Raw genomic sequence first — 23,400 nt, 5'->3', positions numbered from 1 at the left:
TTTCTCTGTCTGACATTTTTATTTCATTTCTCAACCGCTTATGAACTGACGTTTTATCATAAAATTAATTAGGTTATATAAAAACAAATGAAATTAATTAATTTAAAAAAAAAACAATTGACTTTAACCTTTTCTATTTAAATAGTAAAAAAATAATCATTTGGAGTCTGTAGAAGTTACAGTTTGGAAACATAAATTTAACATTCTCACACCCACCCCCGCAATCCCTATTGGAAATAGAATTTCGTAAAATCCTATTTGTGATGATTTCAGATTTCGTGATGAGTAACTATAGAAATTGGAATACTTCGATTATCATCGAAATTTTTAACGTTTTAGCAGACTTTTTTAAAATTTTCTTACATATAAACATTCTCCTGACAATTCTGAAGACAATAAAAAAAAATAACCAAATTGGTCCGGCCGTTCTCAAGTGATACTCGATCATAGATACAGCATTTTATTTTTATCAAAAAATGAGAGTGGGTGTGCAGGGGTGCGTGGGAGTTGGTGAGTGGATGCGTGAAAGTTTGTAAGTGGATTCTTAACTGAATGTAAAAGAACATTATCCGTTTAGTAAACTACGTTGAAATCCATGAAAACAAAAGAATCAAGAGAAAACGCTTGCAATTAGCGGGATAAATGTTCATAAAAGTAAAACATCAATAAAAAAATGAAGGAACGTTAGAATTATATATTTAAGCCATAAACCATCTAGGAAAAATTTCGCATCGAATATTATTTAAAATTTGACAGTGCGATGGTAGCGCCGTCTGTCGGATCCAATGTAAAACATTCCAAAATCAACAACTACTAATTAATTAAAAAAAACATTGTCCAGCGGACAAAATTGTGAATCTAAACCATTCTCGAATCTCCACGAACACACACAAAAAATTTCATCAAAATTGGTCCAGTCGTTTAGGAGTTCAGTCACATACACACGCACACAAGAAATATATATATACTAGCGGATCCGACAGACGTTGTCCTGTCTACACGTCTTTAATTTCAAAATTTCAATTTTTAATAAGCCATTTTGATGAAAATTATTATTCAAATGTTATGACAATATCTAACGATCCAGCACATGGTCACACACGATATAACACAATGATAACAAAACTTTTTTTAAATTTCGGGACAGACTAAAATTAAAATTCGAATATTATTTAAAATTTGACACTGCGATGGTAGCGCCGTCTGTCGGATCCAATGTAAAACATTCCAAAATCAACAACAACTAATAAATTGAAAATTAATTAAAAAACATTGTCCAGCGGACAAAATTGTGAATCTAAACCATTCCCAGATCCCCTTGAACACACACAAAAAATTTCGTCTAAATCGGTCCAGTCGTTTAGGAGGAGTTCAGTCACATACACACGCACACAAGAAATATATATATTAAGATTAAGATAGATAGATTTAGTTAATACGCCACTGCAGAAAAGTGATGACTGGGGTTTTAAAAATATATTCAACCTCTTACATAATTATACTTACAATGAAAGTTCTGCGATAGACTCCCAAAAATAGAAAATGTTTCGTATGGTCCGAGATTTTGGCCACAAAAGGAAATAAATCGGACCCCGTCGTGTGGCTTCTTCTGACGTCATTCTAAAAGTACATTCTATTTTTATCTAAGATTTACGTTTTTATTTAAGTGTATTATGGTTTAGTTATAATATTGCTAATTATTATTAAAATGAATAATGTATTAAAATATTTAAAATACTGCGATTTATTCCGAACGTTTTTCACTTTACTCGACATTTATTTACACTGTCGAATAATGGTGAAAAGAAATGAAAATGAAGTAGAATAAAATGCTATAATTTATTTAAACATCTTACTTTTACTAAAAAAAGCAAATTACTATATGTGTACGTAACTTCATTAGAATTCGTAAATATAAAAGGTGTGTGAACGATAATCACAAGGTACCTACGTGATATTTACAATTCACACATATTGAGGAGGTGTTCGGTTTCATTATTATTTTTACACAAATTATTTAGGAATTTACATAAATACTGATGAAATTTTCTCACCTATGAAAAACATAAGAATCTTACTTAATGCCTACGATGATATATAGCCTAAGATAATTACCTAATAATTTTCAAAAATTTTTTGAGACACAATTAATTTTAAAGATACAGTATCCTTTTTATTCAATATGCCCAAAAAGAGTAGTCACTGCAGCCGTGCCCTAATTTAGTCGGCGCCGATCTGCTTAAAACAATTGGTGTCGTATCTCGCAGAACTTTGGAATCCACAGCTTACTAGTTCGTAAAAGAGAACATCTTGTAAAGCTGACCGTGGAAGACTTCCCACCATCATGCTGATTGATACTTTGTTTAATATTTACAATATTCCTTGCGCTTTAATATTATAATACATGGATAATTAGAAAATTAAAACAAATTGAAATAGTTTGGTTACTGTCGCAGTTTACTTTTAATAAAGATTTTCCTCACTGTATTTTCTTATTCAATGAGTGATAGCACTAGGGTCTAGGGTCAACGGTATCACTACCAAATAGTGCCTGTGAACTTGAATCCCATGGCCCGAGAGCCCAAAGGGAGTAATCATATGTTAAAATAATAATAAGTATCCTATATCAAAATTAATGAATAACTAAATAATAAGAGAATTTTTATTTGTTATTCATCTTTGACATGGTGTTTTTTATTAGTATAACATGTCCGGTTTCAGAGAAAAAATATATTTAATGACTAATGGTTAAATTTTTTCATGTGACAACGTTCATGCAAGTTTCAGGTTGCGTGAAATTAATTACCAAATTGCCTAGGAATCGTCGAGGGAATATTCGGCACCACAGAATTAAGTAATATATTATGGGATTTACCATAAAAAAACAGTGACACTACTACCTTTAAGGTCTGAGCCTCGGATTTCTATTGTTTTTTCTAATAGGTTTTTCTTCACCGGCGAGCAAGTGTTAAATGCGTTCATAGGCAGAATATCAATTGGTGCACAACCGAAGATCGAATCGAAACGACTACAGCGAATTGAGTCGAAAATTTGAAAAATCCGAATCAAGAAAAACATCTAAAACAGACAAAACGATGTCACGATCCGGTTTTCTAACTGACCAATCACGATCAAACGAATCGCGACGTGGTTTCGTCGGTGATTAATTGTGTTACCAGCGCTAGTTTTAGACATAGAGATCTCATCATAAACATTAAATAGTGTAAAATATGTTATTTTTTGTTCATTTAGCACGATTGTAATTTTTATATGTCTAGTGCACACGAAAGCGGATGTATTTTGTTTCAACTTATCAATTCATAAAATAGCAAAATTTTGTGTATAAGTTGATTTAACATAGAAAAAACATAGATATACACTTATATAAAGTACGTTGTCAATAGACAAGACAAAAATACTATACCTATCACAGACTATAGAGTAGTTTCAAATGTAGCATGTAACACCGACCGCCATTCCATTAATATGTAACGAATACCAATCTCAGTGCAGTGCCCTTTATTGCCCTGATCAAATCAATACTCCTTACTCCATAACGTGGTCATTAGCTAACCGTTATTGCCAATTATTGGTAAGAGAATTAACATATTTACATATAATTACACGTAAACTACATGATAATTGGGGATCACTAGATCTTAACATCATTACAAACAAACCTTGCTGAGAATTAATTTAAACCACGATATATTATAACTTATTTATTCAATCATTTTAAAACAGTTTTCTGCTAGTTCTTATAAACAGTTTTGGTTAAAACGTTTTGGTATTTAATGACTTCTTCGTCTCTTAAACGAATAGTCTTATCTTTACTTTAACTTTGACTAAAGGTCTATTGCGAGTAGTCTTTCTATTTTCCATACATCTTTTCTTCCAAAAACGAAGAAAGCTGGTGAAATGTATTTTTCACACAAACAATGAAGCAGTCGCTTATTAATTAATCTTATAAAATAAAAATTAAATTAATTTGTTTGCAACATACTAAAACTATCACAAAATACAAATTAACCTACTTAATGTGTTTAATTCCTTTTATCACTGACGTAGTTATTGTTACGTTAATTAAAAACATGTTTTATAGTAGCGATAAAATTTATTACCGATACATAATAGTATTTCCTTTTTAGAAATACACACTATTTTTCGTTAGCAATTTAGGATTATGGATTAAACGTTAAGTAATAAACTTGTAGTTAGATGTGCGAAGAATGCATACCATAGTAATGCATATATTTGACTTTGTAATACATTAGACTTTTTAAATTATAAGTATTCTTATACGTAAGTTGTAACTAGCACATGGTCGTGAAAAAGTCATACATTTTTGTGTCTATAGCCGAAATACACACTTGTCCGAACTTACGCTCTCAGGGTAGATCTACACTTATGGGTATTGTAAATAATAATATTAACAACCTATCAATACAAATATACAGTTATTTAAAATTAGAACAAAAAAACATCCATTATTAATACTATAAATAAGGTCGTGCTGTTAAGAAATTATTTAATTAAAAATCGTCTTTCGTGCAAGTCGGTTTGGTTTTAAATTAATATACAATAATGAGTTTATATATTTATGGCGATAAAAATGTTGAAATTCCCGCTCACCTTCATTTTGGAAAATACCTAATGAAACAGTTGCTTAAGCGAGGGCACACGATTGCTGTGGTATGTAACAAAAGTATTTACTTAAATATTCGTTGGTCATATGTGTAGATAGGCGTAGCTATATTAATACTTATTGTGTAAGCATAATTAATTTAAGGATATATTAAGCGGTAGCAAGAATTATTGCATGCCGCCCCATAATTATATATATGAGTTTGCCCTATTGACGCGACTTACGATAAATAAATATATAGATAGCTAGGTACTTTTGTACAACTTATAAAATGGTAATAATATGATGTTAATGTCATTCGAATCACGGTGTGGAGAACAATTAATACCCTCTTTTCTTCCGATTGATTTTACCGATATGTGTGAAGACACTGGCGCGTTGGGTGGCAGTGCGACCGATTTCGAACATGGAACCTGTGCGAGCAAAATACGAATTCCCCCTTTGCATCTTATAATTAGTTAATTTTATCTTTACGCTTTCTCTTTTCTTGTTTGCTTCCATCTCATTTCGTTTATAACCCTGTTTCTTGTAAAATATGCATTATATAAATATTTAAGACCATAAGAAATTTATTTTCATTCCTACTGCCTAGCCTCGAAACTTTTATTATATGGTGCTCGACTCTTTTTGTGACTGCTTTTGGTATCCCACATTTCGAAGCTACTATTAAAATCAAATTAATTCTCATTAAAGGTTGTAGCGCCACTGAATTAATAAATCTTTTCACTTAATCTCAAACAACTTTACTAGACAAGTAGGTCATAACCTATGCCCAACCTGGCTCTTTTAGATCGGCGGAAATCGAATTTATGATGCATGGGCTAAATGTTTTCAATAAATTAAGACAACTGCTGAAATATGGTTGGAGCCTAAAATATAATAACTATGCCAGTAACGGTTTTAATTATTAAAACAAAGTAATTACAACTATAATACAGGTAAATGCGGATACTGAAGAAAAATTAACATACAAAGAGCTGTTGCAACATGCAGTCAATTTGGCTAGTGAACTGATGAAGCTGGGAATTGGAAGAGGAGATATTGTTGCTGTGGGTTCGGAAAAACGAAATGCCCTAACAATCACTATATTCGCTGTAATATTAACGGGAGCTACCTATACTGCGTATGATTTGCATAGTGGAAAATGTATGTTTAATTTCATTACACTAAAATTTTTTATGGTGTGTGTGTAAGGTACATGAACTTGTAAAAGTAGTTCAAATGTTTAACTAATGATATCAATTAATTAATAGGACAAAAGAACCAAAAACCCTAAGTCAAATGTTCTTCAAGAATATTATCACTTAACATCAGATAAGATGTCTCCTGCCTGTTACAATATATAAAAAATAACATGCTTATAAATATAATTGATTAGGTACATGATACGCCTTCATCATACATATATATTCTAAACTGAAAAGCAAGCTCTGCAAATCAAATTATTTATTCAAACGTTCAGAAAATAAATCATTTAATTTTTATCAAAATTTTGCGATGATACTAAGCGGAAGCACGAATGCTCGCTCGAATATATAACCGTTATTTTGTATTATTTCTTTATTACGAATTCCAGTTTCTCTACAACACAAAATATCAGTGGCTCATCCTAACTATTTCATATTTTCCAAGTCGTTTTGGGGATTGTACAATGAATTATTATCACCTGAATTAATGACGTTAATGACTTTCGACGATGAACCAACATCAGCGCATTCAATAAAGCCCTATATAAATAATGACGTTGATATAAATAGCTTTGAGCCGGGAGATGTGCTCGGGCAAATGGATATTGCGTTAATTCTTTATTCGTCGGGAACCACTGGATTGCCGAAAGGTGTTCGGTTAACTCATATGAACTGTATATTAAACAGTTTACCATACAAGTAAGTGTCTCAAATATTTGATAATGAATATGAATGACCTTTAATAAGTCTTTATATTATCTATCCACATCTTGTAGACGTATATTTTACAAAAATAGACATAAATAAAATTTCTACTATCATAAGATCGGGTCTGGGAAAAGGCCTACAACTTTTTCTATCCTATTTTATTTTTTTTTGAGCTACCCCTTTGATCCCGTTGGCCCATCGTTCTATTCGTCTGCCCTTTTTTCCTTTTCATTTTGGACCAGTCCATTCCCTTACTGATTTATATCATCTGTCATCTGTATAACGTGCCCGGCCCATCTCCATTAAATGGGCATGTGGTTCACCATCAAATACTTTTGTCTTTCTTCGAACATATTCAATGCAAGTAAGTAAGGTAAGGCAGCAAAGACGAATCTACTATCTAATTGTATAGTTTAAGTGGAAGCTTACATTTGAGGATTTATATTAAGCTCCAAATGATCTTTAGAAATGTCAAATCCAAAAAGTATTTTACATACAGAAGTACGGTAAAAGTTTTTTTTCAAATGAACTAAATCGAACTTGTCACTCATTCAAATTGTAAACAATGTAACAGATTTATAAGTTTATTAACATCTACATCTAAGTTTACTAACATCATGACACAGATTATGTGAAAGCACTGATTGAATAAACCCTATTTGCAATTTTAGAACTAATTCAATATTACTTACTATCAAGACGAAAGTAAAAATCTCTTTGTTCCAGACTGGACCGTGACATTACTAAGACAATTTTCACGTGCGGAGAGTGGTTTCATAACTATGATATATTTTCCTTGTACAAATTTATAAGTGCTGGAAGTACAATCATTTACCTCTCTGATATCACTTCGCAAAGGATAGTGGAATGCATTGATAAATATAAAGTATGTTTTTATTAAAACTAGTAGGTATATTTTGTTTAACTATGTTGTGATAAAATTAAAAAAAACCGACACAATTCTTTATTTTTATCAAGTCTTCAACTAATGACATATTAGTGATTTCTCAAATTGTCCGAGAAACGGTAGGTTTTATTTTCAAATAAAATTAAAATTAATTTTAATTATCCGTAAAATTAAGTATGGAGCTGTTGACAGCTGAGGCTTTTGAGGCCCAGGTTTTCTTTCTCTTAACTTACTGAACTGTATTCGCGTTTAAATTATTTCTACGGTTTCTTGGCAATATATTTAGCATCTTTTTATGAATACAGTTCCACAAACCTAATTAATATCCATAACCGTAAAGTAGATAACCTGATTTTCTAACAACAAGACAACGTACGTCAGCTAATAAAAATATTTTTTTAATTTGTACTCACACATACACACATATTGCTTATGTTTTTTACATACTTTTACGTTCATAGATAATTGATTAGCGCTACAGATGTTAAGGATTAATTAAATCCCGAATTCCTCATGCTAAATGTTGAGTGCAAGTGTTAGTTACGTATAAAAAAAATATTCCTTGTGTTAAATTGTCCAATGCTATACCATTAACACTGTTCTTGCCAAGAAGATGTGATACTAATTCTTTCATTGCTTTCTCAGATTAGTATGGCGATGTTAGTACCATATCTAATTGTTGGTCTATGTAAAGTGACTAATAACTACAACTTGGACTCCCTAAGAATCATTTATAATCGATCGGCACCTCTTCATAACAAAACAATCGAACAAGCTAAACAAAGGTACTACAATATATTTTCATTTTAACTATATAATTGTCGAAAACAATCATTATTTATCCGAGATAGTTTGTCATGGTATATATTGTTAGAGTGGATAGTATTTTGTTTTATTATTACAAAACTATTGATAGGTGTCTAACGGTAGAATAGCGGACAAAGGATTCCATAGCAGGCTTCCCTCTTTGTTTTATTGACTAAATTATTATTATTGCTTTGCGATCGGCTTACACGTATTATTCCTCAATCTGTCACATTTTTTATTAAAAAGTAATCCATAGATAACTATAACTATTACTTAAAATCAAAAGTCAAACTATTTAAAAGCGACTTATTTAATACAGGTCGTTAAAAAGTATGAAACTCGCCTAATTAAAACTATTCGTTAGATTTCAGAACGTACAAATTTTTCAAGGTTATGGTATGACTGAGTGTGGTGAACTCACATCTGAAACATGGGGACATATGGGACCAAAGCCTGGGAGTGTCGGAATGGGTTCTCCAGGTATTATTTTAAAGGTAAAAAACCTTTTATATAAAAAAAATAAAAAAAATATATTTAAAACAGAGTACTACGGTAGATATAAGTACTATTTCTTTCTAAAAACAGTCACATTTACATACTAATTATTTAAAATAAAACCTGCTGTAAATAAAACATGTATTTAATTATCACTTTTTTCGTCTAGTCAAAGTTTCAGTCTAAATTGGAGGAAGAGTCTACGGTACCTAGGTCATCGTGATGCTTTATATAAAAGAAGATTTTAGTTTTACTCTATATTAATCACTCGGGTACAATAATAGAAATATTCAAATGTTAATTGCTATTAATGAATTAATGCAATGTATTATATTCTCGGGACGTAACTCCGACTATAAAAATCGCCAATTATAAAACTAAGAAACTCTGAGTGAGCCAAATGCATGCATGTAGCATGCTCTACACATTCCAACTCTTTCGTAAAATATTTGTTCAAGGTTGTTGATAATTATAATCATACATTTTAGATTTCAGACCCGAAAACAGATAAAACACTAGGCCCGAATCAAAGAGGTGAAATACGTGCCAAAGGCCCTGTTCTCATGAATGGTTATATTGGAGTGGATCCGTCTACGTATTTAGATAAAGATGGATTCCTTAAAACTGGTGATTGGGGATATTATGATAATGATAATTATTTCTTCATAGTTGATAGGATCAAAGAAATATTGTGTTATCAGGGTGATCAGGTGGGTACTCTCTTTGTAAATATTAAATTAGATCTGAAAACAGGTACAGAAACTTGTGGTGATGTTTAGGTTGTAGCACCATTGCTTTGTTATAGTACAATAAATTTACGCAAAACGAACCAAATTCTAGTCTAGTTGCGGTAATTGAGCCCATCTACCTAATAAAATTTTACAGCTAATTCTAAAAAATCTAGCTATTGCCCGTTATATTTAACTGTTATATTGTTTCTGGATAATTTTATTACTATGTTTCATCTCTGTTCAAATAAATAAGTAACATAAGAAGACGAAAAAATACAGTGCAATGAGAAAATAACGTAACTGCCTGTATATATGTGTTTTTGTCCACAATTTCGAATAACACACGACACAAGTCAGATTACATAAAGGTCTGTCATTTAAGCCTACATTTTAAAACAGATATTTATACTTTTGCTTCAATTATATTATAAGCAATTTATCTACATATATGCAGAAAAGTAGTAGAAGAATGTTCTAGGTGCCACCATTGGAGCTAGAGACTATTCTACAATTACATCCAGAGGTCCTGGAAGCGGGTGTAGTTGGAAAATATGACGAGGTATACGGAGACATTCCGACAGCCTTCGTTGTTCGTCAGCCAAATGCCAAAGTTACAGCTGAAGAATTAATTGACTACGTTGCTGCTGAGGTGAGCATATTATATTTATTTAAAGCTGCAATCTAATTTGTATAATCATCAATCCTATTATATAATAGCGGATCCGACAATCTTTGTCCAGTTTACTTTACATGGGTTCGCAAGACTGTTTTACTTAACTTTTTCGCATTTCGTGGATTGCGACATAAAAATGGTTGAGAAACTTGAAAAATGATCTAAACTATTTAAGAACCTACTGGAAACAAAAAACCTAAGTATAATTGGTCAAGGATTTTAGTTAGAGACACGGAACAAAACTAATATTCCAAAATAAATAAATTATATTTTGGAACATTAGTTTACAGAAAAATACTCGAAACTAATAAAAATAGAGCTCTTCCAAATCGGAAAATCTTGTTTAAAATATGTGATTTTTCTTATTCCTATTCTGTAAACATTAACTGGTTCTGGTTTTAAGCAGAGGTCTAATTACAGCTGTGCTTATCCCTCTTATGTAATTCATTGCTCGCTGGAGAGGACAATTTATATGAAAAACTAAAACTTTAGTTTTTCATTTATATTTCAATATATATGAAAAACTAAAGTCTTAATAAAGTAAAAATATAAGAAGTCATATTTTTATTACACAGCAATCTTAATCTTTATAATTTTCTATGCATTTTCCAACATTTCAGGTTCCATCGTTCATGCGATTGGCGGGTGGTGTAATATTCATTTCAAAATTACCAAGAAATCCTCGAGGAAAAATCCTACGCAATGATCTAAGAAAACTGTTGAATAATAATAATTAAAAAACTAAATGATGTAACCAAAACAAGAATATTTAATGTTTCGGTTCGATTCCCATCAAATCATTAATTCCGACACGTAATGTACAGAACTGGCATAGCAAAAAGGCAGATCCCCTATTTAATAATTATATTTAAAAAACTTAAGTTTTTATTTTATTTTTAGGCATGAATATGGTATATATTATAACCAAATAAGGTCGTATTCCTAAACAGAACAGGCAGTTCTTTTGTTAGACGTCGCGACATAATAGTTTAATTAAAATGTGACATATATACCAAGTTATAAATTTCATGTTATTAACGTCTCATTTTTATTTCTCATTTCTATACATTTTCTAAAAATATTAAATCAATTCGAACAAAGTCATGTTTAGTATATAGTTTAATATTTTTCAATTCATTGTTAAAAATATATTGAAGTTATATCTGAAAGATTTTTATACGCATACGTCTGTACGATGAACCCTTTCCATTACAGGAATGATTAAAAAGATATTGACATTAAAACCTTTCAACGAGTGGAAGCAAACAGATAATTCAATGGTTATTTACTTATCAAGAGTCAATGGCATGCCAATAGGAGTTTTACTCGTACTCCTTAGAAATTTCAAGTTAGAAAACACAAATACGTATCGACTCAAATCGACCAATTAAAAATACCAATGGCGCTACAACTTCTTTGGTCTGAGCCTTTGCTTAGTTTATCTGTTTCGTATCATTTCTTTTTTTTTACAAAAGTTAAGTAAGCCAGCTAGATCAACGTTCTGTGTATCGCGTTTTCACAATGTTCTCCTTTACCGTACGATCGAGTATTAATTGAGCATAATTTGACAGAAAGTTCGTTGGTGCACAGTACTAACCTACGATCTCTGGGATAAGAGTAGCTTGCTGAAGCCACTAGTTACACAGCTTCTGCCAATCGTTGGTTTATATTTGAACCAATAAAATCTTGATACATTTAAAAATTATCTCTTTTTACTCACTTATACCACTCTCATAAAATATCGAGATTATTGAAGCCTAAACTTCAAGCACGTTACAAGTATCGAGGAAATACTCGCTCATTTGAAAATCGTTACAAATGAGCAAATAAGTGAAATACATTTCTTTACGTACCGCCGTATATGCAAGTGGCGGGTGACGTGAAATTCATCACACAACTGCCAAGAAACCCGTGTGGAAAATTTCCGTCGCGAATTTTTTGAAGTGAAACTTCTATAGGCACATGGGGGTAATTTGCAGCTTTTTGTCTAAAAAAGGGAGAGAGCGATTGAGAGAGAGTGAGAAAGGGAGATCGATAAAAAATACACGCATAACGTCTTGTGCAGTACACGCAGATTTTTTATTTATTTATATAATATTTTTATATAAATTATATAAATATCCCTATAATTTATATGATTAGCATGTATGCAGTGTACACAGTGAGAATATAGATATACAAATATATGGAGTGATCATCTATTGGGATGATGATTTCTACAAAGAAGTTTCACCTCTGACATGTGTACAATATACAATGTACGCACACACTTTTTCTTTCTACAATAAACTTTACAAACGTGAGGGTGGCTTTATAGATACTTCAATTAAGCCTTTACCTCAATTATGGCTGATATAAATAAATAATAATTTGAAACAAATCAGTGGCGTTACAACCTTTCATAGATTTGGGCCTCAGACACTTTTGAATATGTTTCATAATCATTAGTCAATCTTATAGGCAAGTAGGTCATCAGCCTATGCCTGACACACGCCAGCGACTTTTTTTGTCTAAGGCAAGCCGATTTCCCCACGATGTTTTCCTTCACCGGTCGAGCGATTGTAAAATGCGCACATAGAAACATAGTGCATTGTGGTCACAACCGGAAATCGAACCTACGACCACAGGGTTGAGAGTTGACCGCTGAAGCCACTAGGCCAACACTGCTCAATAAAAGCATAGCTTATAGCTTATAATATATTCACTACGCTACACTAATTTCAGTAACACAAAAGGGTACGTCTCGCCGCGGATTAAGGAAAATATATAAATGTGAATTTGGTTAAACGAAGAATTATTATCATTATACATTTCGCATATCGTTACTTCTAAGTTATTAAGTACTTATCTATACACGATTTACCATCACGAATATCGTTAGACGGCACGGCAGATACAAGTACATTATGTTTTTCTATAGTTTTTCTTTAAATGAAATGAACGATCATAAATATGCCAGGATTCCGTTATTTTTAAAACTCTTGATTCTAATAAATTTAAAACATCCTTACACAATTAAAGTTCAAAAACATTGCAAATAGAGGCATCGACTCCAGACACAAGAATTAAAAAAACAGTGGTGCTACAACCTTTTTGGTCTGAGCATCAGTTAATCTGTTTGATACGTTCTTTCTAATAGGCAAAGAGGTGATATGCCTTCTGTGCCTTACACAAGCCTTAACTGCAATGTGGAGCAATAAAATAATCATTTAACGATGTTCTTATTTCATTTACAGTCTTGCTATGGTAAGCAATTGTAAAATAGCAGCATTGTAAAATAATGTTTTACATTTATTAAATTATTAAATTGCGAAAGAAATGGCTTTTTAACACAGGCCTAGCAAGGATGACATAGCTACTAACATCATCCATACTTCGTATAAATAAATTTCATTTCTAGTTACTTCTATTTTACAATATTTCTTATGACATATAAATATCGTTTTAGTGCTAAATTATTTTTATTCACAGACTACATAGATCTGTTTGTCTGTATAATTTCAATGCAATAAACTTGAGTAGTATATCGATCAAAATATGAAAGCGCTATTCATTCTATCCGGTTACGGAAGCGTCTGGCTGTTGGCCAAATACAGAGAGGAGTCTCGTTAAGGGGTCACGGTCCTAATTTAGAAAATTCGATTTTTTTACATTCGGTACAGTTATGAAAATTCAACTATCTGCATTTTGAAACGAAGCAAATTGAAAATTGTATCTTGGTCTATATGTGAGGTCACATCTACGGATATTTCTTAAGACAATTTTTATTATACGTATTGTTTGAAATATCAAATTATCTTAAAAGGTCGGCAACGCACTCGCGAGCCCTCTGGCATTGAGAGTGTCCATGGCGGTATCACTTAACATCAGGTGAGCCTCCTGCCCGTTTGCACCCGGTTCTCTAAAAAAAATATTCTTACATCCTACAGCTACTACATTAGCACTTATAATAAAAATTCAAAGTTTATTCAAGGGAATTATTTTATATTAACTTCTAGTCTTGAGGGACAAATTCGTTGACCTAATTTTCTATCCAAAAATCCGAACTAAGCGCGTGCTCTCGTCTCTCGTGTTTGGGCATTGTTTTTGTCTAAATCTAGCTTCATTTTCAGTAACGCACTGGCGAGTTCCTGCAGTGGATCTACACTTAACTTTACATGAGCTTTCTAGTCGTTTACTTCCTGTTCAAAAAAAGATAAGCTGATAAATGATAGGTTAGTAAACGTTGCAAAAATAGTGAGAAATTTAAAGCACTGAACAGAAATTATTTCTGACCTATGAAATCTATATTCAAATAATTTCTAGGCTTAACATATTAACTATTACCAAGATAAATAAGAAAAATTTTAAGTGCGTAAGTAATTTAGCTGAAAATAAATCATTTTTTTTATTAAAAATTTTAAAACCTAATGTTGTGGTAATCTGATTTTGTCGTAGCTCGTTGTAAGATATAAGCTTTAGGATCGATATATAAAGTTATTGTTACTGTATTCTGTTTATTACATTATGTAATGGTTCAACGCTCTATTTAAATAAGTAATGAACGAAATTTGAATAGGAGCCAAGTACCAACAATGGGGGTACATACAAGTATTATATTCAAGTTATTTCAGTGTATACTTCGCTTGTATTATCCTGTGAGACGTTTAATTTAATAACAAAACTGATTTACTTAATAATTGTTGTATTCTTTTTGCAAATATAGATACGCAAGTGATTTGAAAGGTTTATTCAACACAATATCGTGGATCATCAATTCATATAAAACCGTCTCGAAATAGCCATTTAAATTATTTTTATATTCTGGGACATATATTTTTTAATCACGATATCGTTACAAATTCTTTATTATAGTAGACTTATTTTTATTCAACATAACAAGTAATTTCTTGTGTGCGTGTGTATGTGACTGAACTCCTCCTAAACGACTGGACCGATTTAGACGAAATTTTTTGTGTGTGTTCAAGGGGATCTGGGAATGGTTTAGATTCACAATTTTGTCCGCTGGACAATGTTTTTTTAATTAATTTTCAATTTATTAGTTGTTGTTGATTTTGGAATGTTTTACATTGGATCCGACAGACGGCGCTACCATCGCAGTGTCAAATTTTAAATAATATTCGAATTTTAATTTTAGTCTGTCCCGAAATTTATAAAAAAAGTTTTGTTATCATTGTGTTATATCGTGTGAATTACGAAGGCCACAGCCGAAGGTTCCAAAAAAAACCAAATGTTTTAAACTTATTTATTATAATAAAAAAATTACAATTTAAATTATAATTAAAATTACGGCTAATCAATCCGAAGTTAGGAAATTGAATGCTACCTTATATAAAATAATAAAAGACACAAAGAGGCTATATTGATTACAAAGCACAACGTGAGGCACGTGTAGTTCTTATTATAAATTGCGACATAGCGATACTGCTGACATCGTGTAACCTCACGGACGTGTAATACTTAATAAATAATAAGTTGAAGTGCATATTCTATGGTATAGGACTTCGTAACACCTCCCTCCTAAAATCAGCGACTATTCGAGAACTTTGTTTGAGAGAGTAGCTGATGAAATGTGTCCGGGATTCACTTTAACTAGACTGGGGTCTTCAGGAACTTGTTCTCTTCCAGGATGTCCTTTTGTTTCAGATTTAATTCCCATTCGTCTATATGTTATGATACCAACTAATGTAATCGTAATCACCAATACTATATATAGAGGTATTGTAGTATGATATAAACTTATATCCTCATATTGGTTTAAATGTACCGGAGGCTGCATAGACATCTTCGTGTTAAGACTGTGGAAAGTGTTCAGGTCTACAGATGCCAGATTTAATATTGGTTGTTCACTATACTTGGATTCAATGTGTTGTGGTATTTCCAATATCTTCACAATATGACCTTTTATACGATTATTCACATTAGTAATGGTAAATCCTGGTGCCTTGAGGTAACAGTTAAGTGGAATGGTTGCTACATAACTGCCTTGTAGTGTCCTATATTGTTCTTGTCCACAGAATAATTTAACTTTCGTTAAGGTTGGAAAACTCATTGTATAATGCTTGTCATCGAGTTGTTCTAAAGCCTCATTTTGCAGGACAACTGAAGTTAAGGGGCAGGACTGATTGAGTTCCTGATGGGTAATCAACTGCTGGATACAATCATGTTTATCCTTCTTATAATCTGGCTTTGAGGTGCAAAGAAACCACGAATTCAACTTCGGACATTCTGTCTCTATGTACCTAGAGTCTTTTCCAGAAATTGCCAAAAATGGAGAGATGGGAATAAGGACTTTATGGTTTTTATTCGGGACAACAGATAATTTATAAAGGTCATAGGTATAGGATATAACAATTGGGACTTTTATTACTATAACAACTTGCCTCTCTGAGTAAAAATATCCTATAAACTAATAAAATAAAATATAATAAACTTAATTATTTCATAAAACTGTCTAAATTCTATGTCAAGGACTTTATCACTAGAGTATAAAATCCTAAGTTTACCTATCATTACTTTAACATTATTTAAACTAACACGGCTGTTAAGTTCGGTCTCTAACTTATGTTCATTATCGCATAATCTAGGTTACCAGAAATGCTTTTAATAATGGAACCTAGACCGTCAATGAGTTCCCCTTTTGCGACGTACTGACTCAACATACTAAGTTCGTTTGAAATTACAGCTATTTTATTATTAAGATGTCTCAAATGAGGATCAAATAGAGAAAACGTCAACCATAGTAGTATCCTGTAATAAAGTGGGATGTTTAGAACTTCGCTTAAGGCGTGATTTTGCAACGGGACCACGCTTCTTTTTCGTATATATATGAATGGGAAGATCCGCGAGCACTGTGTCTTGCGTATAGCGTGGTGCTAATTTCTGTCGGGATGCCATAGGATTACGTATAAAAACTTGTTGGTCTGGGGTATAGTCTTTTTCAGGTTCTCTGTCTTTATTTCGGTTTTCAGTCAATTGAGTCCTGTCATGTAAGGAGGTTTCGTTAATAATTTCATATACTTGAGTCATTCGTCTTTTATGGTCCTGAGAATACTGTTGTAATAAATGTTCGGTTAAGTCTATGTCTACAGGGTCACGAGGGTCAAAATGTCCTGTAATTAGGTCTAATGGCCTACATTTCGTGAAACTGTGAATAGAACTATTATAGGCTAAAATGGCATATGGCATAAGATTAATTGCCGGTTCGTTTGGTTTCTCTAATTTTAATATTCTTAGATGTTCAAGGATAGTTGAGTGGAATCTCTCAACGATTCCATTGTCATTCGGAGAATGAGCTAGAACCTTATGATGCTGAATTTTGTGAAGACGAACAAATTCTAAAAATATTTGATTAGTAAATTCAGTACCTTGATCCGTAACTACAGTTAACATCATACCATGATGGGTACAAAATATAAGAAGAGCTTGAACTACGCTTAAAGCTGTGCTATCTCTCAAATGATAAGCTTGTGCATATTTGGAAAACGCATCGACTATTGTAAGATATTTCTCTGACTGAACTGTGAAAAGATCGAGATGAACTGTCTGAAAGGGTTTAGAAGGGGGTGGAACTATACAGAACCTCTGTTTAATTGGACACCTATCATATTTGGCTTGACCGCAAATATTACACTCGTTAATATATTTTGAAATGCTATCCTTCATTTTAGGCCAATAATACCTGGAAGATAATGCTAAGTAACATTCTGTAATACCACGATGATTTGTTTTTCCTTCATGGTATTTTTTTATAATTTCCTGTTGACGTAAATAGTCCTTAACATTTTCTAATTCAGTTTTCGTTAAAATAAGATTCATTGCGGAATTTTTAAAATTACTTTGTATTATGGGGATTATCTTATACATAGCTAATGGGGGTTGGATTAAGATTCCTGTCTTGACCTTGGGATTTACATATTCCTTAACTGCATTAATAACGTCATTGTCAATATTAGTCTCAGTAATTTGTATAGTCGTTTTTGTATGTGTCTCGAAAGGTTTCGTTACAGTTGGTCGCTTTTTAATATCACCTACGAGGACAAAACATATCTGTCTCGTAAATTTATTTAACGGTTCGTCTGATATAGGAACTTCAAGAATTGGGTTTTCGTCACTGGTATGAACTGTTTCAGTGGCAGAATCAGACTGTGATGGAGGTCTTTCAGATGTATTTACTATGATGGAACTCACGTCCTCATTGTGAATTTCGACGCGAGATAAAGCATCGGCATTGGTATTCTTTTTGCCCTGCTTGTATTCGGTGGTAAAATTATATTCACTTAATTTAAGTCTCCAACGCGTTAACCTAGAACCTGGTTCTTTAAGATTCATAACCCATTGAAGTGGCCTATGATCTGTGACAATCTTAAATTTTCTGCCAAATAAATACGGTCTAAAATATTTAGTAGCCCACACTATTGCTAAAAGTTCTTTTTCTATTGTACTATAATTAATTTCACTCGAATTAAGTGTCCTTGATGCATATGCTATAGGTTTGTCACTACCTATAGTTCCTTGAGAAAGTATAGCGCCAATAGCGAAATTAGATGCATCAGTCGTAAGAATAAAATCTTTATTAAAATCAGGATATTGCAAGATAGGATCATTTATCAATAATAACTTACATTTTTCAAAGCAATTAATGTAATTTGAATCGTTAAACGTTATTTTAGATCCCTTTTTAAGACACTGCGTCATAGGTTTTGTTATACGAGCAAAATCAGGAATAAATTTTCTATAATAACCGACTAAACCAAGGAAACGCTTTATTTCAGTGGCAGTTTTAGGCAAAGGAAATTTTTTAATTGCTTCTATCTTGTCAGGATTCGGTTTAATACCGTCTTTACTAATTATATGCCCTAAATATGAAGTTTCAAGCTTTAAAAATTCGGATTTATCCATTTGTATCTTGAAATTTGATTCCCTTAATCTTTTAAAAACCTTTTCTAAATTTACCATATGTTCCTGTAATGAAACACTAAAAACTATAATGTCGTCGAGGTAAACTAGACATATAACATTTTGAAGGTCTCTAAGAACATTATCCATAACCCTCTGAAAAGTTGAAGGGCTATTCTTTAAACCCATGGGCATTCTTAAAAATTCAAAGTGCCCATGTTCTACGTTAAAAGCTGTCTTATGAATATCTTGAGGGTCCATTTCGACCTGGTAAAAGCCACTTGCCAAATCTAACGTAGTGAAATAATGGCAGTTACCTAACTTATCTAAAACGTCATTAATATTCGGTATGGGATACTTATCATCTATAGTTTTTTCATTTACTTTTCTAAAATCTATTACTAGTCTCCACTTTTGTTTCCCAGAAGCATCAGCCTTTTTGGGTACAATCCAAATAGGAGAGCTCCAGGCTGAGTCCGAAGGTCGAATTATACCTTGCTCTAACATCTTGCCAATTTGATCTCTAACCTCTTGTCTGTGTACATATGGATAACGGTAACTCTTTGTATAAACTGGTACTTCGTCAGTAGTTTTAATACGATGTTTAATTTTATTCGTGAAGGTAAGTGGTTCACCTTCAATATAAAATACGTCTACATAACGTGAACAAAGTGATACTAAATTTACTTTTTCTTCAGGATTAAGATGGTCTGTGCGAAGACGAGAGATAACATCATCAACACGATTAGGCTTAAGACAATCATAGCTTTCAACATTAAATATTTCAGCATGTGCGGCATGATCAAAGGAAAGTATTATATCATTATCCGTTGGATTTTCTACTTCTAAATAACCACGATTATTTTTGACAGATGTAATGCATTCATGAATAATACAATTACAGATAACTTGTTCTTGAACTAAAACATCACCATCTAGCGTATCAATAGGAACTCTTATTAATTTAGTACTATTAGCAGGTATTATATCTTCATACAAATTACAATTTCTAGAGTTATACATATGAATCGGATTCGAACCAAATTTAGTTACTAATAACTTATCCTTAAGATCAATTTTAGACTCCCATTTAGTGAGTAAATCGAGTCCAATCAAACCATCGAAATAATTATGAAATTTATATAAAAATAATTTAATATCTTCATTATTATTTAATTCCGAAAAACAAGGTAAGGTAATAGAATAGTTATTCCTAGTAGTTGCATGGACATTAGTCACCTCGAATGGATCAAATGTCAAAGGTATGTCTGAAAAATAATTACTTACTGCTTCGGGGCTAATAAAAGATTGATTAGCACCGGTATCAATTAATAACTTAAGTGGTGGATTGTAAATTTGAATATACGGTAATTGTCGTTGAATATGCAAATTAATTTCTATTTTGGCTTTTCTAACTTGACCGTTTTTTGAAAATCCTGATCTGAAGTTGAACTCTCTTGTGGCTCTTCAACAGTAGGAGGTGAATAGTCATTAGCGTCTTGATACTGTTCATAAGTCATGTCATAAACAGGCTCCGAATAATAATATTCCTGATAATAAGGGTCATAGTAATAGTCATGTTCATAAAAGTCATAGTCGTTTTGGTCATATAATTCGTTAAAATTAACATCTTTAAATTTAAAATAATTAGAAGGTGGTGGATTACCATGTCTAGACCAATCATGCCCGGTAAAGACGGGTTTAGGTTGAGAGGTCTTAGTAACATAATGACTTACACCACTCATCGGTTGTGGACCATTATTAATTGGTCTCTGTTGAGGTAATCTGAATACATTGCTCTGAGGACGATAATTAGGTGGAGGAGCACCGAACATCTGCTGAGTTCTAGTAGGACCACGAGGCAACTGTGGTTTCATAACTGGCATAGGCATAGGCATATTAGGTTGCGGGATCAAAAATCTAGAGGGGCCTGGCTTAAAATTAGGTACAAAATTAAAGTTACGCTGAGAGTTATGGCTATTAGGAGGATTATTATCACTATTATATAATTTCCTATCTGTACAACTCTGGTTGCGTTGTTGGATGTATAACGTATTTTGTTCCTCATGTACAAACTCGAGAGCTTTCTCTATTGACTCCGGCCGCATGCATCTTATTCGAGATCCTAGTGGATCACGAAGGCCACGCAAATAGGCTTGAAGAGTCAGTTTTTTATATAACTCTCTCTTTGCTTCAATGGTACTTTGAACGGAATCGTGCAAGCTAACATAGGTCATTATTATACTGAAAAGATTCTGACAACGCTCATAAAACTCTTGAGGCGTCCCCGAATCTTGACTTATAAGAGACAGATCGTTATATAAAGAGGTCTCATCACGGTGGTCTGCAAAATTATTTATTAAAGAATTACGTATGCTGATCCAATTTTCTGAAATTCCATTTGAGTTTAAAGTCCGCGCAGCAGGTCCAGTAACCTTATTGAGAATACCATTAATAAGTGCTAAATTACTTAATTCATAACCCGGTTCCGCTGTTATAAATTTCGCCACTAATTGATCACATAAATTAATAAACCTTGTAAGAACATTAGGGTTACCATCAAACTCGGGAACTAAACGTAAAGCCTTGAATATGTTGTCAACTAAAAGCTCCGACATATTTCCTGTTAAATTTCTACCTATATCAAATTCTAAATTTCTACGTATAATACCTAACCTAGGGGTCCGTGATTCTCTAGGATGGAAAATCTTGGTATAGGATTATAAAAAAACTTAAAGGATAATTTGGCAAGTCTAGATAAAAACTAGGTACTCACCACATCTGGTTTCTTTGATAAATCGATGTCTTGATTTCCCTCTGGCTGCAGGCTCTTGTAGGTTTCCGAATTTGCCCGGTCCGCGATCGATTCACTGACTTTACGAACAAATCCTACCGACTGCGCCAATTACGAAGGCCACAGCCGAAGGTTCCAAAAAAAACCAAATGTTTTAAACTTATTTATTATAATAAAAAAATTACAATTTAAATTATAATTAAAATTACGGCTAATCAATCCGAAGTTAGGAAATTGAATGCTACCTTATATAAAATAATAAAAGACACAAAGAGGCTATATTGATTACAAAGCACAACGTGAGGCACGTGTAGTTCTTATTATAAATTGCGACATAGCGATACTGCTGACATCGTGTAACCTCACGGACGTGTAATACTTAATAAATAATAAGTTGAAGTGCATATTCTATGGTATAGGACTTCGTAACATGTGTGACCATGTGCTGGATCGTTAGATATTGTCATAACATTTGAATAATAATTTTCATCAAAATGGCTTATTAAAAATTGAAATTTTGAAATTAAAGACGTGTAGACAGGACAACGTCTGTCGGATCCGCTAGTTAATATATATTTTTTCAAAATAACTCCCAATCATATACTTGCTCGATTGCAGTCGGTACACAGTCGCTATCATTCCTGATTTTCAGATAAAACATTTCATAAAATAAGTGTTTGCTTTATGCACTTATTTCACTCGCAAAGTTTTTACTACATATAACTGAATATAAAATGTTGTTAAAAATTTCAACTAAGTGCAAACTATAGAATAACTGTAACAGCGGACCGAACAGAGAAAAGCAGACACTTACAAACTTTCCACTAAACTCAGCCACAGAGGAAAATAGATAAATCAGAAGTATTTTCTTTGTTGACCTCGGCACGAGACTTCTTACAACGAATACTCATTTTCGTAAACAAAACTTTATGCTCGAGTAATTCGTAGAAAGGGGTAGGACTATTACTGGAATATTTGCTATAACAGCAATAGCTTTGCGATTTAAGATTTAACATTCGACTTAGGGTCCTTCAAGAAAAGGGCGTACCAATTCTTAAAAGCCTGGCAACGCGCTCGCGAGCCCTCTGGCATTGAGAGTGTCCATAGGCGGCGGGTCAACATCAGTTGAGGCTTCTGCCCATTTGCCCCCTGTTCTATAAAAAAAACAAACTAGATTGGATGCTTATAACTTCTTTAATATTTAAAGTTTTTTTTGTTCAGAATATCATATTGAATTAAATATGTACAATAATTAATCTCTCGCTCGGACTGCGCTAAGATATGCTATACTAACCAACGTACAGAAATCCTTAGAGCAGTAAGATCGCTTCGTGAAGCCTGTGAAGTGCCCAGGAGACTTCTGTGCTTCTGGAAGGAGCTAGGTTGGGTAAATTAGCCAGGACTTTACGCACAACAAACTTAGGGATTTTCTGAGGGCGTAGAACTGAGTCCACCAACCTTTAACCTTTTAGACGTCTTGCGCTTTTAACTAATAGCATTATAACGGGTCTTAATTTAACTGTTTAATAATACGTGAATTAAACTAATTCTAATT

At 32.6% G+C, this 23,400-nt stretch overlaps 1 protein-coding gene across 1 annotated transcript; it reads left to right on the top strand.

Moving 5' to 3' along the window:
* Nucleotides 1–4,552: 4,552 nt before the first annotated feature.
* LOC110995300 (4-coumarate--CoA ligase 1-like) lies at nt 4,553–11,198 on the top strand. Its single transcript, XM_022262386.2, has 9 exons — nt 4,553–4,692; nt 5,584–5,791; nt 6,222–6,531; nt 7,267–7,426; nt 8,093–8,232; nt 8,619–8,748; nt 9,238–9,459; nt 9,959–10,129; nt 10,774–11,198. Exons 1-9 carry the CDS (start codon nt 4,585–4,587, stop codon nt 10,888–10,890), a joined length of 1,566 nt encoding a protein of 521 aa, XP_022118078.2. The 5' UTR covers nt 4,553–4,584; the 3' UTR covers nt 10,891–11,198.
* The last annotated feature ends 12,202 nt before the right edge of the window (nt 11,199–23,400 follow it).

This window comes from Pieris rapae, chromosome 19, assembly GCF_905147795.1.
Source record: "Pieris rapae chromosome 19, ilPieRapa1.1, whole genome shotgun sequence".
Taxonomy (NCBI): Eukaryota; Metazoa; Arthropoda; class Insecta; order Lepidoptera; family Pieridae; genus Pieris; species Pieris rapae.
Note: the sequence above shows the minus strand (reverse complement) of the source record. Positions and strands in the feature narration are given on the sequence as shown.

Excerpts from the sequence above, each read along its gene's own strand:
- LOC110995300 (XM_022262386.2), top strand. The coding sequence starts at position 4,585 with ATGAGTTTATATATTTATGGCGATAAAAATGTTGAAATTCCCGCTCAC. Across the intron at positions 4,693-5,583 it reads GAGGGCACACGATTGCTGTG|GTAAATGCGGATACTGAAGA; the intron begins GTATGTAACAAA and ends ACTATAATACAG. Across the intron at positions 8,233-8,618 it reads ATCGAACAAGCTAAACAAAG|ATTTCAGAACGTACAAATTT; the intron begins GTACTACAATAT and ends ACTATTCGTTAG.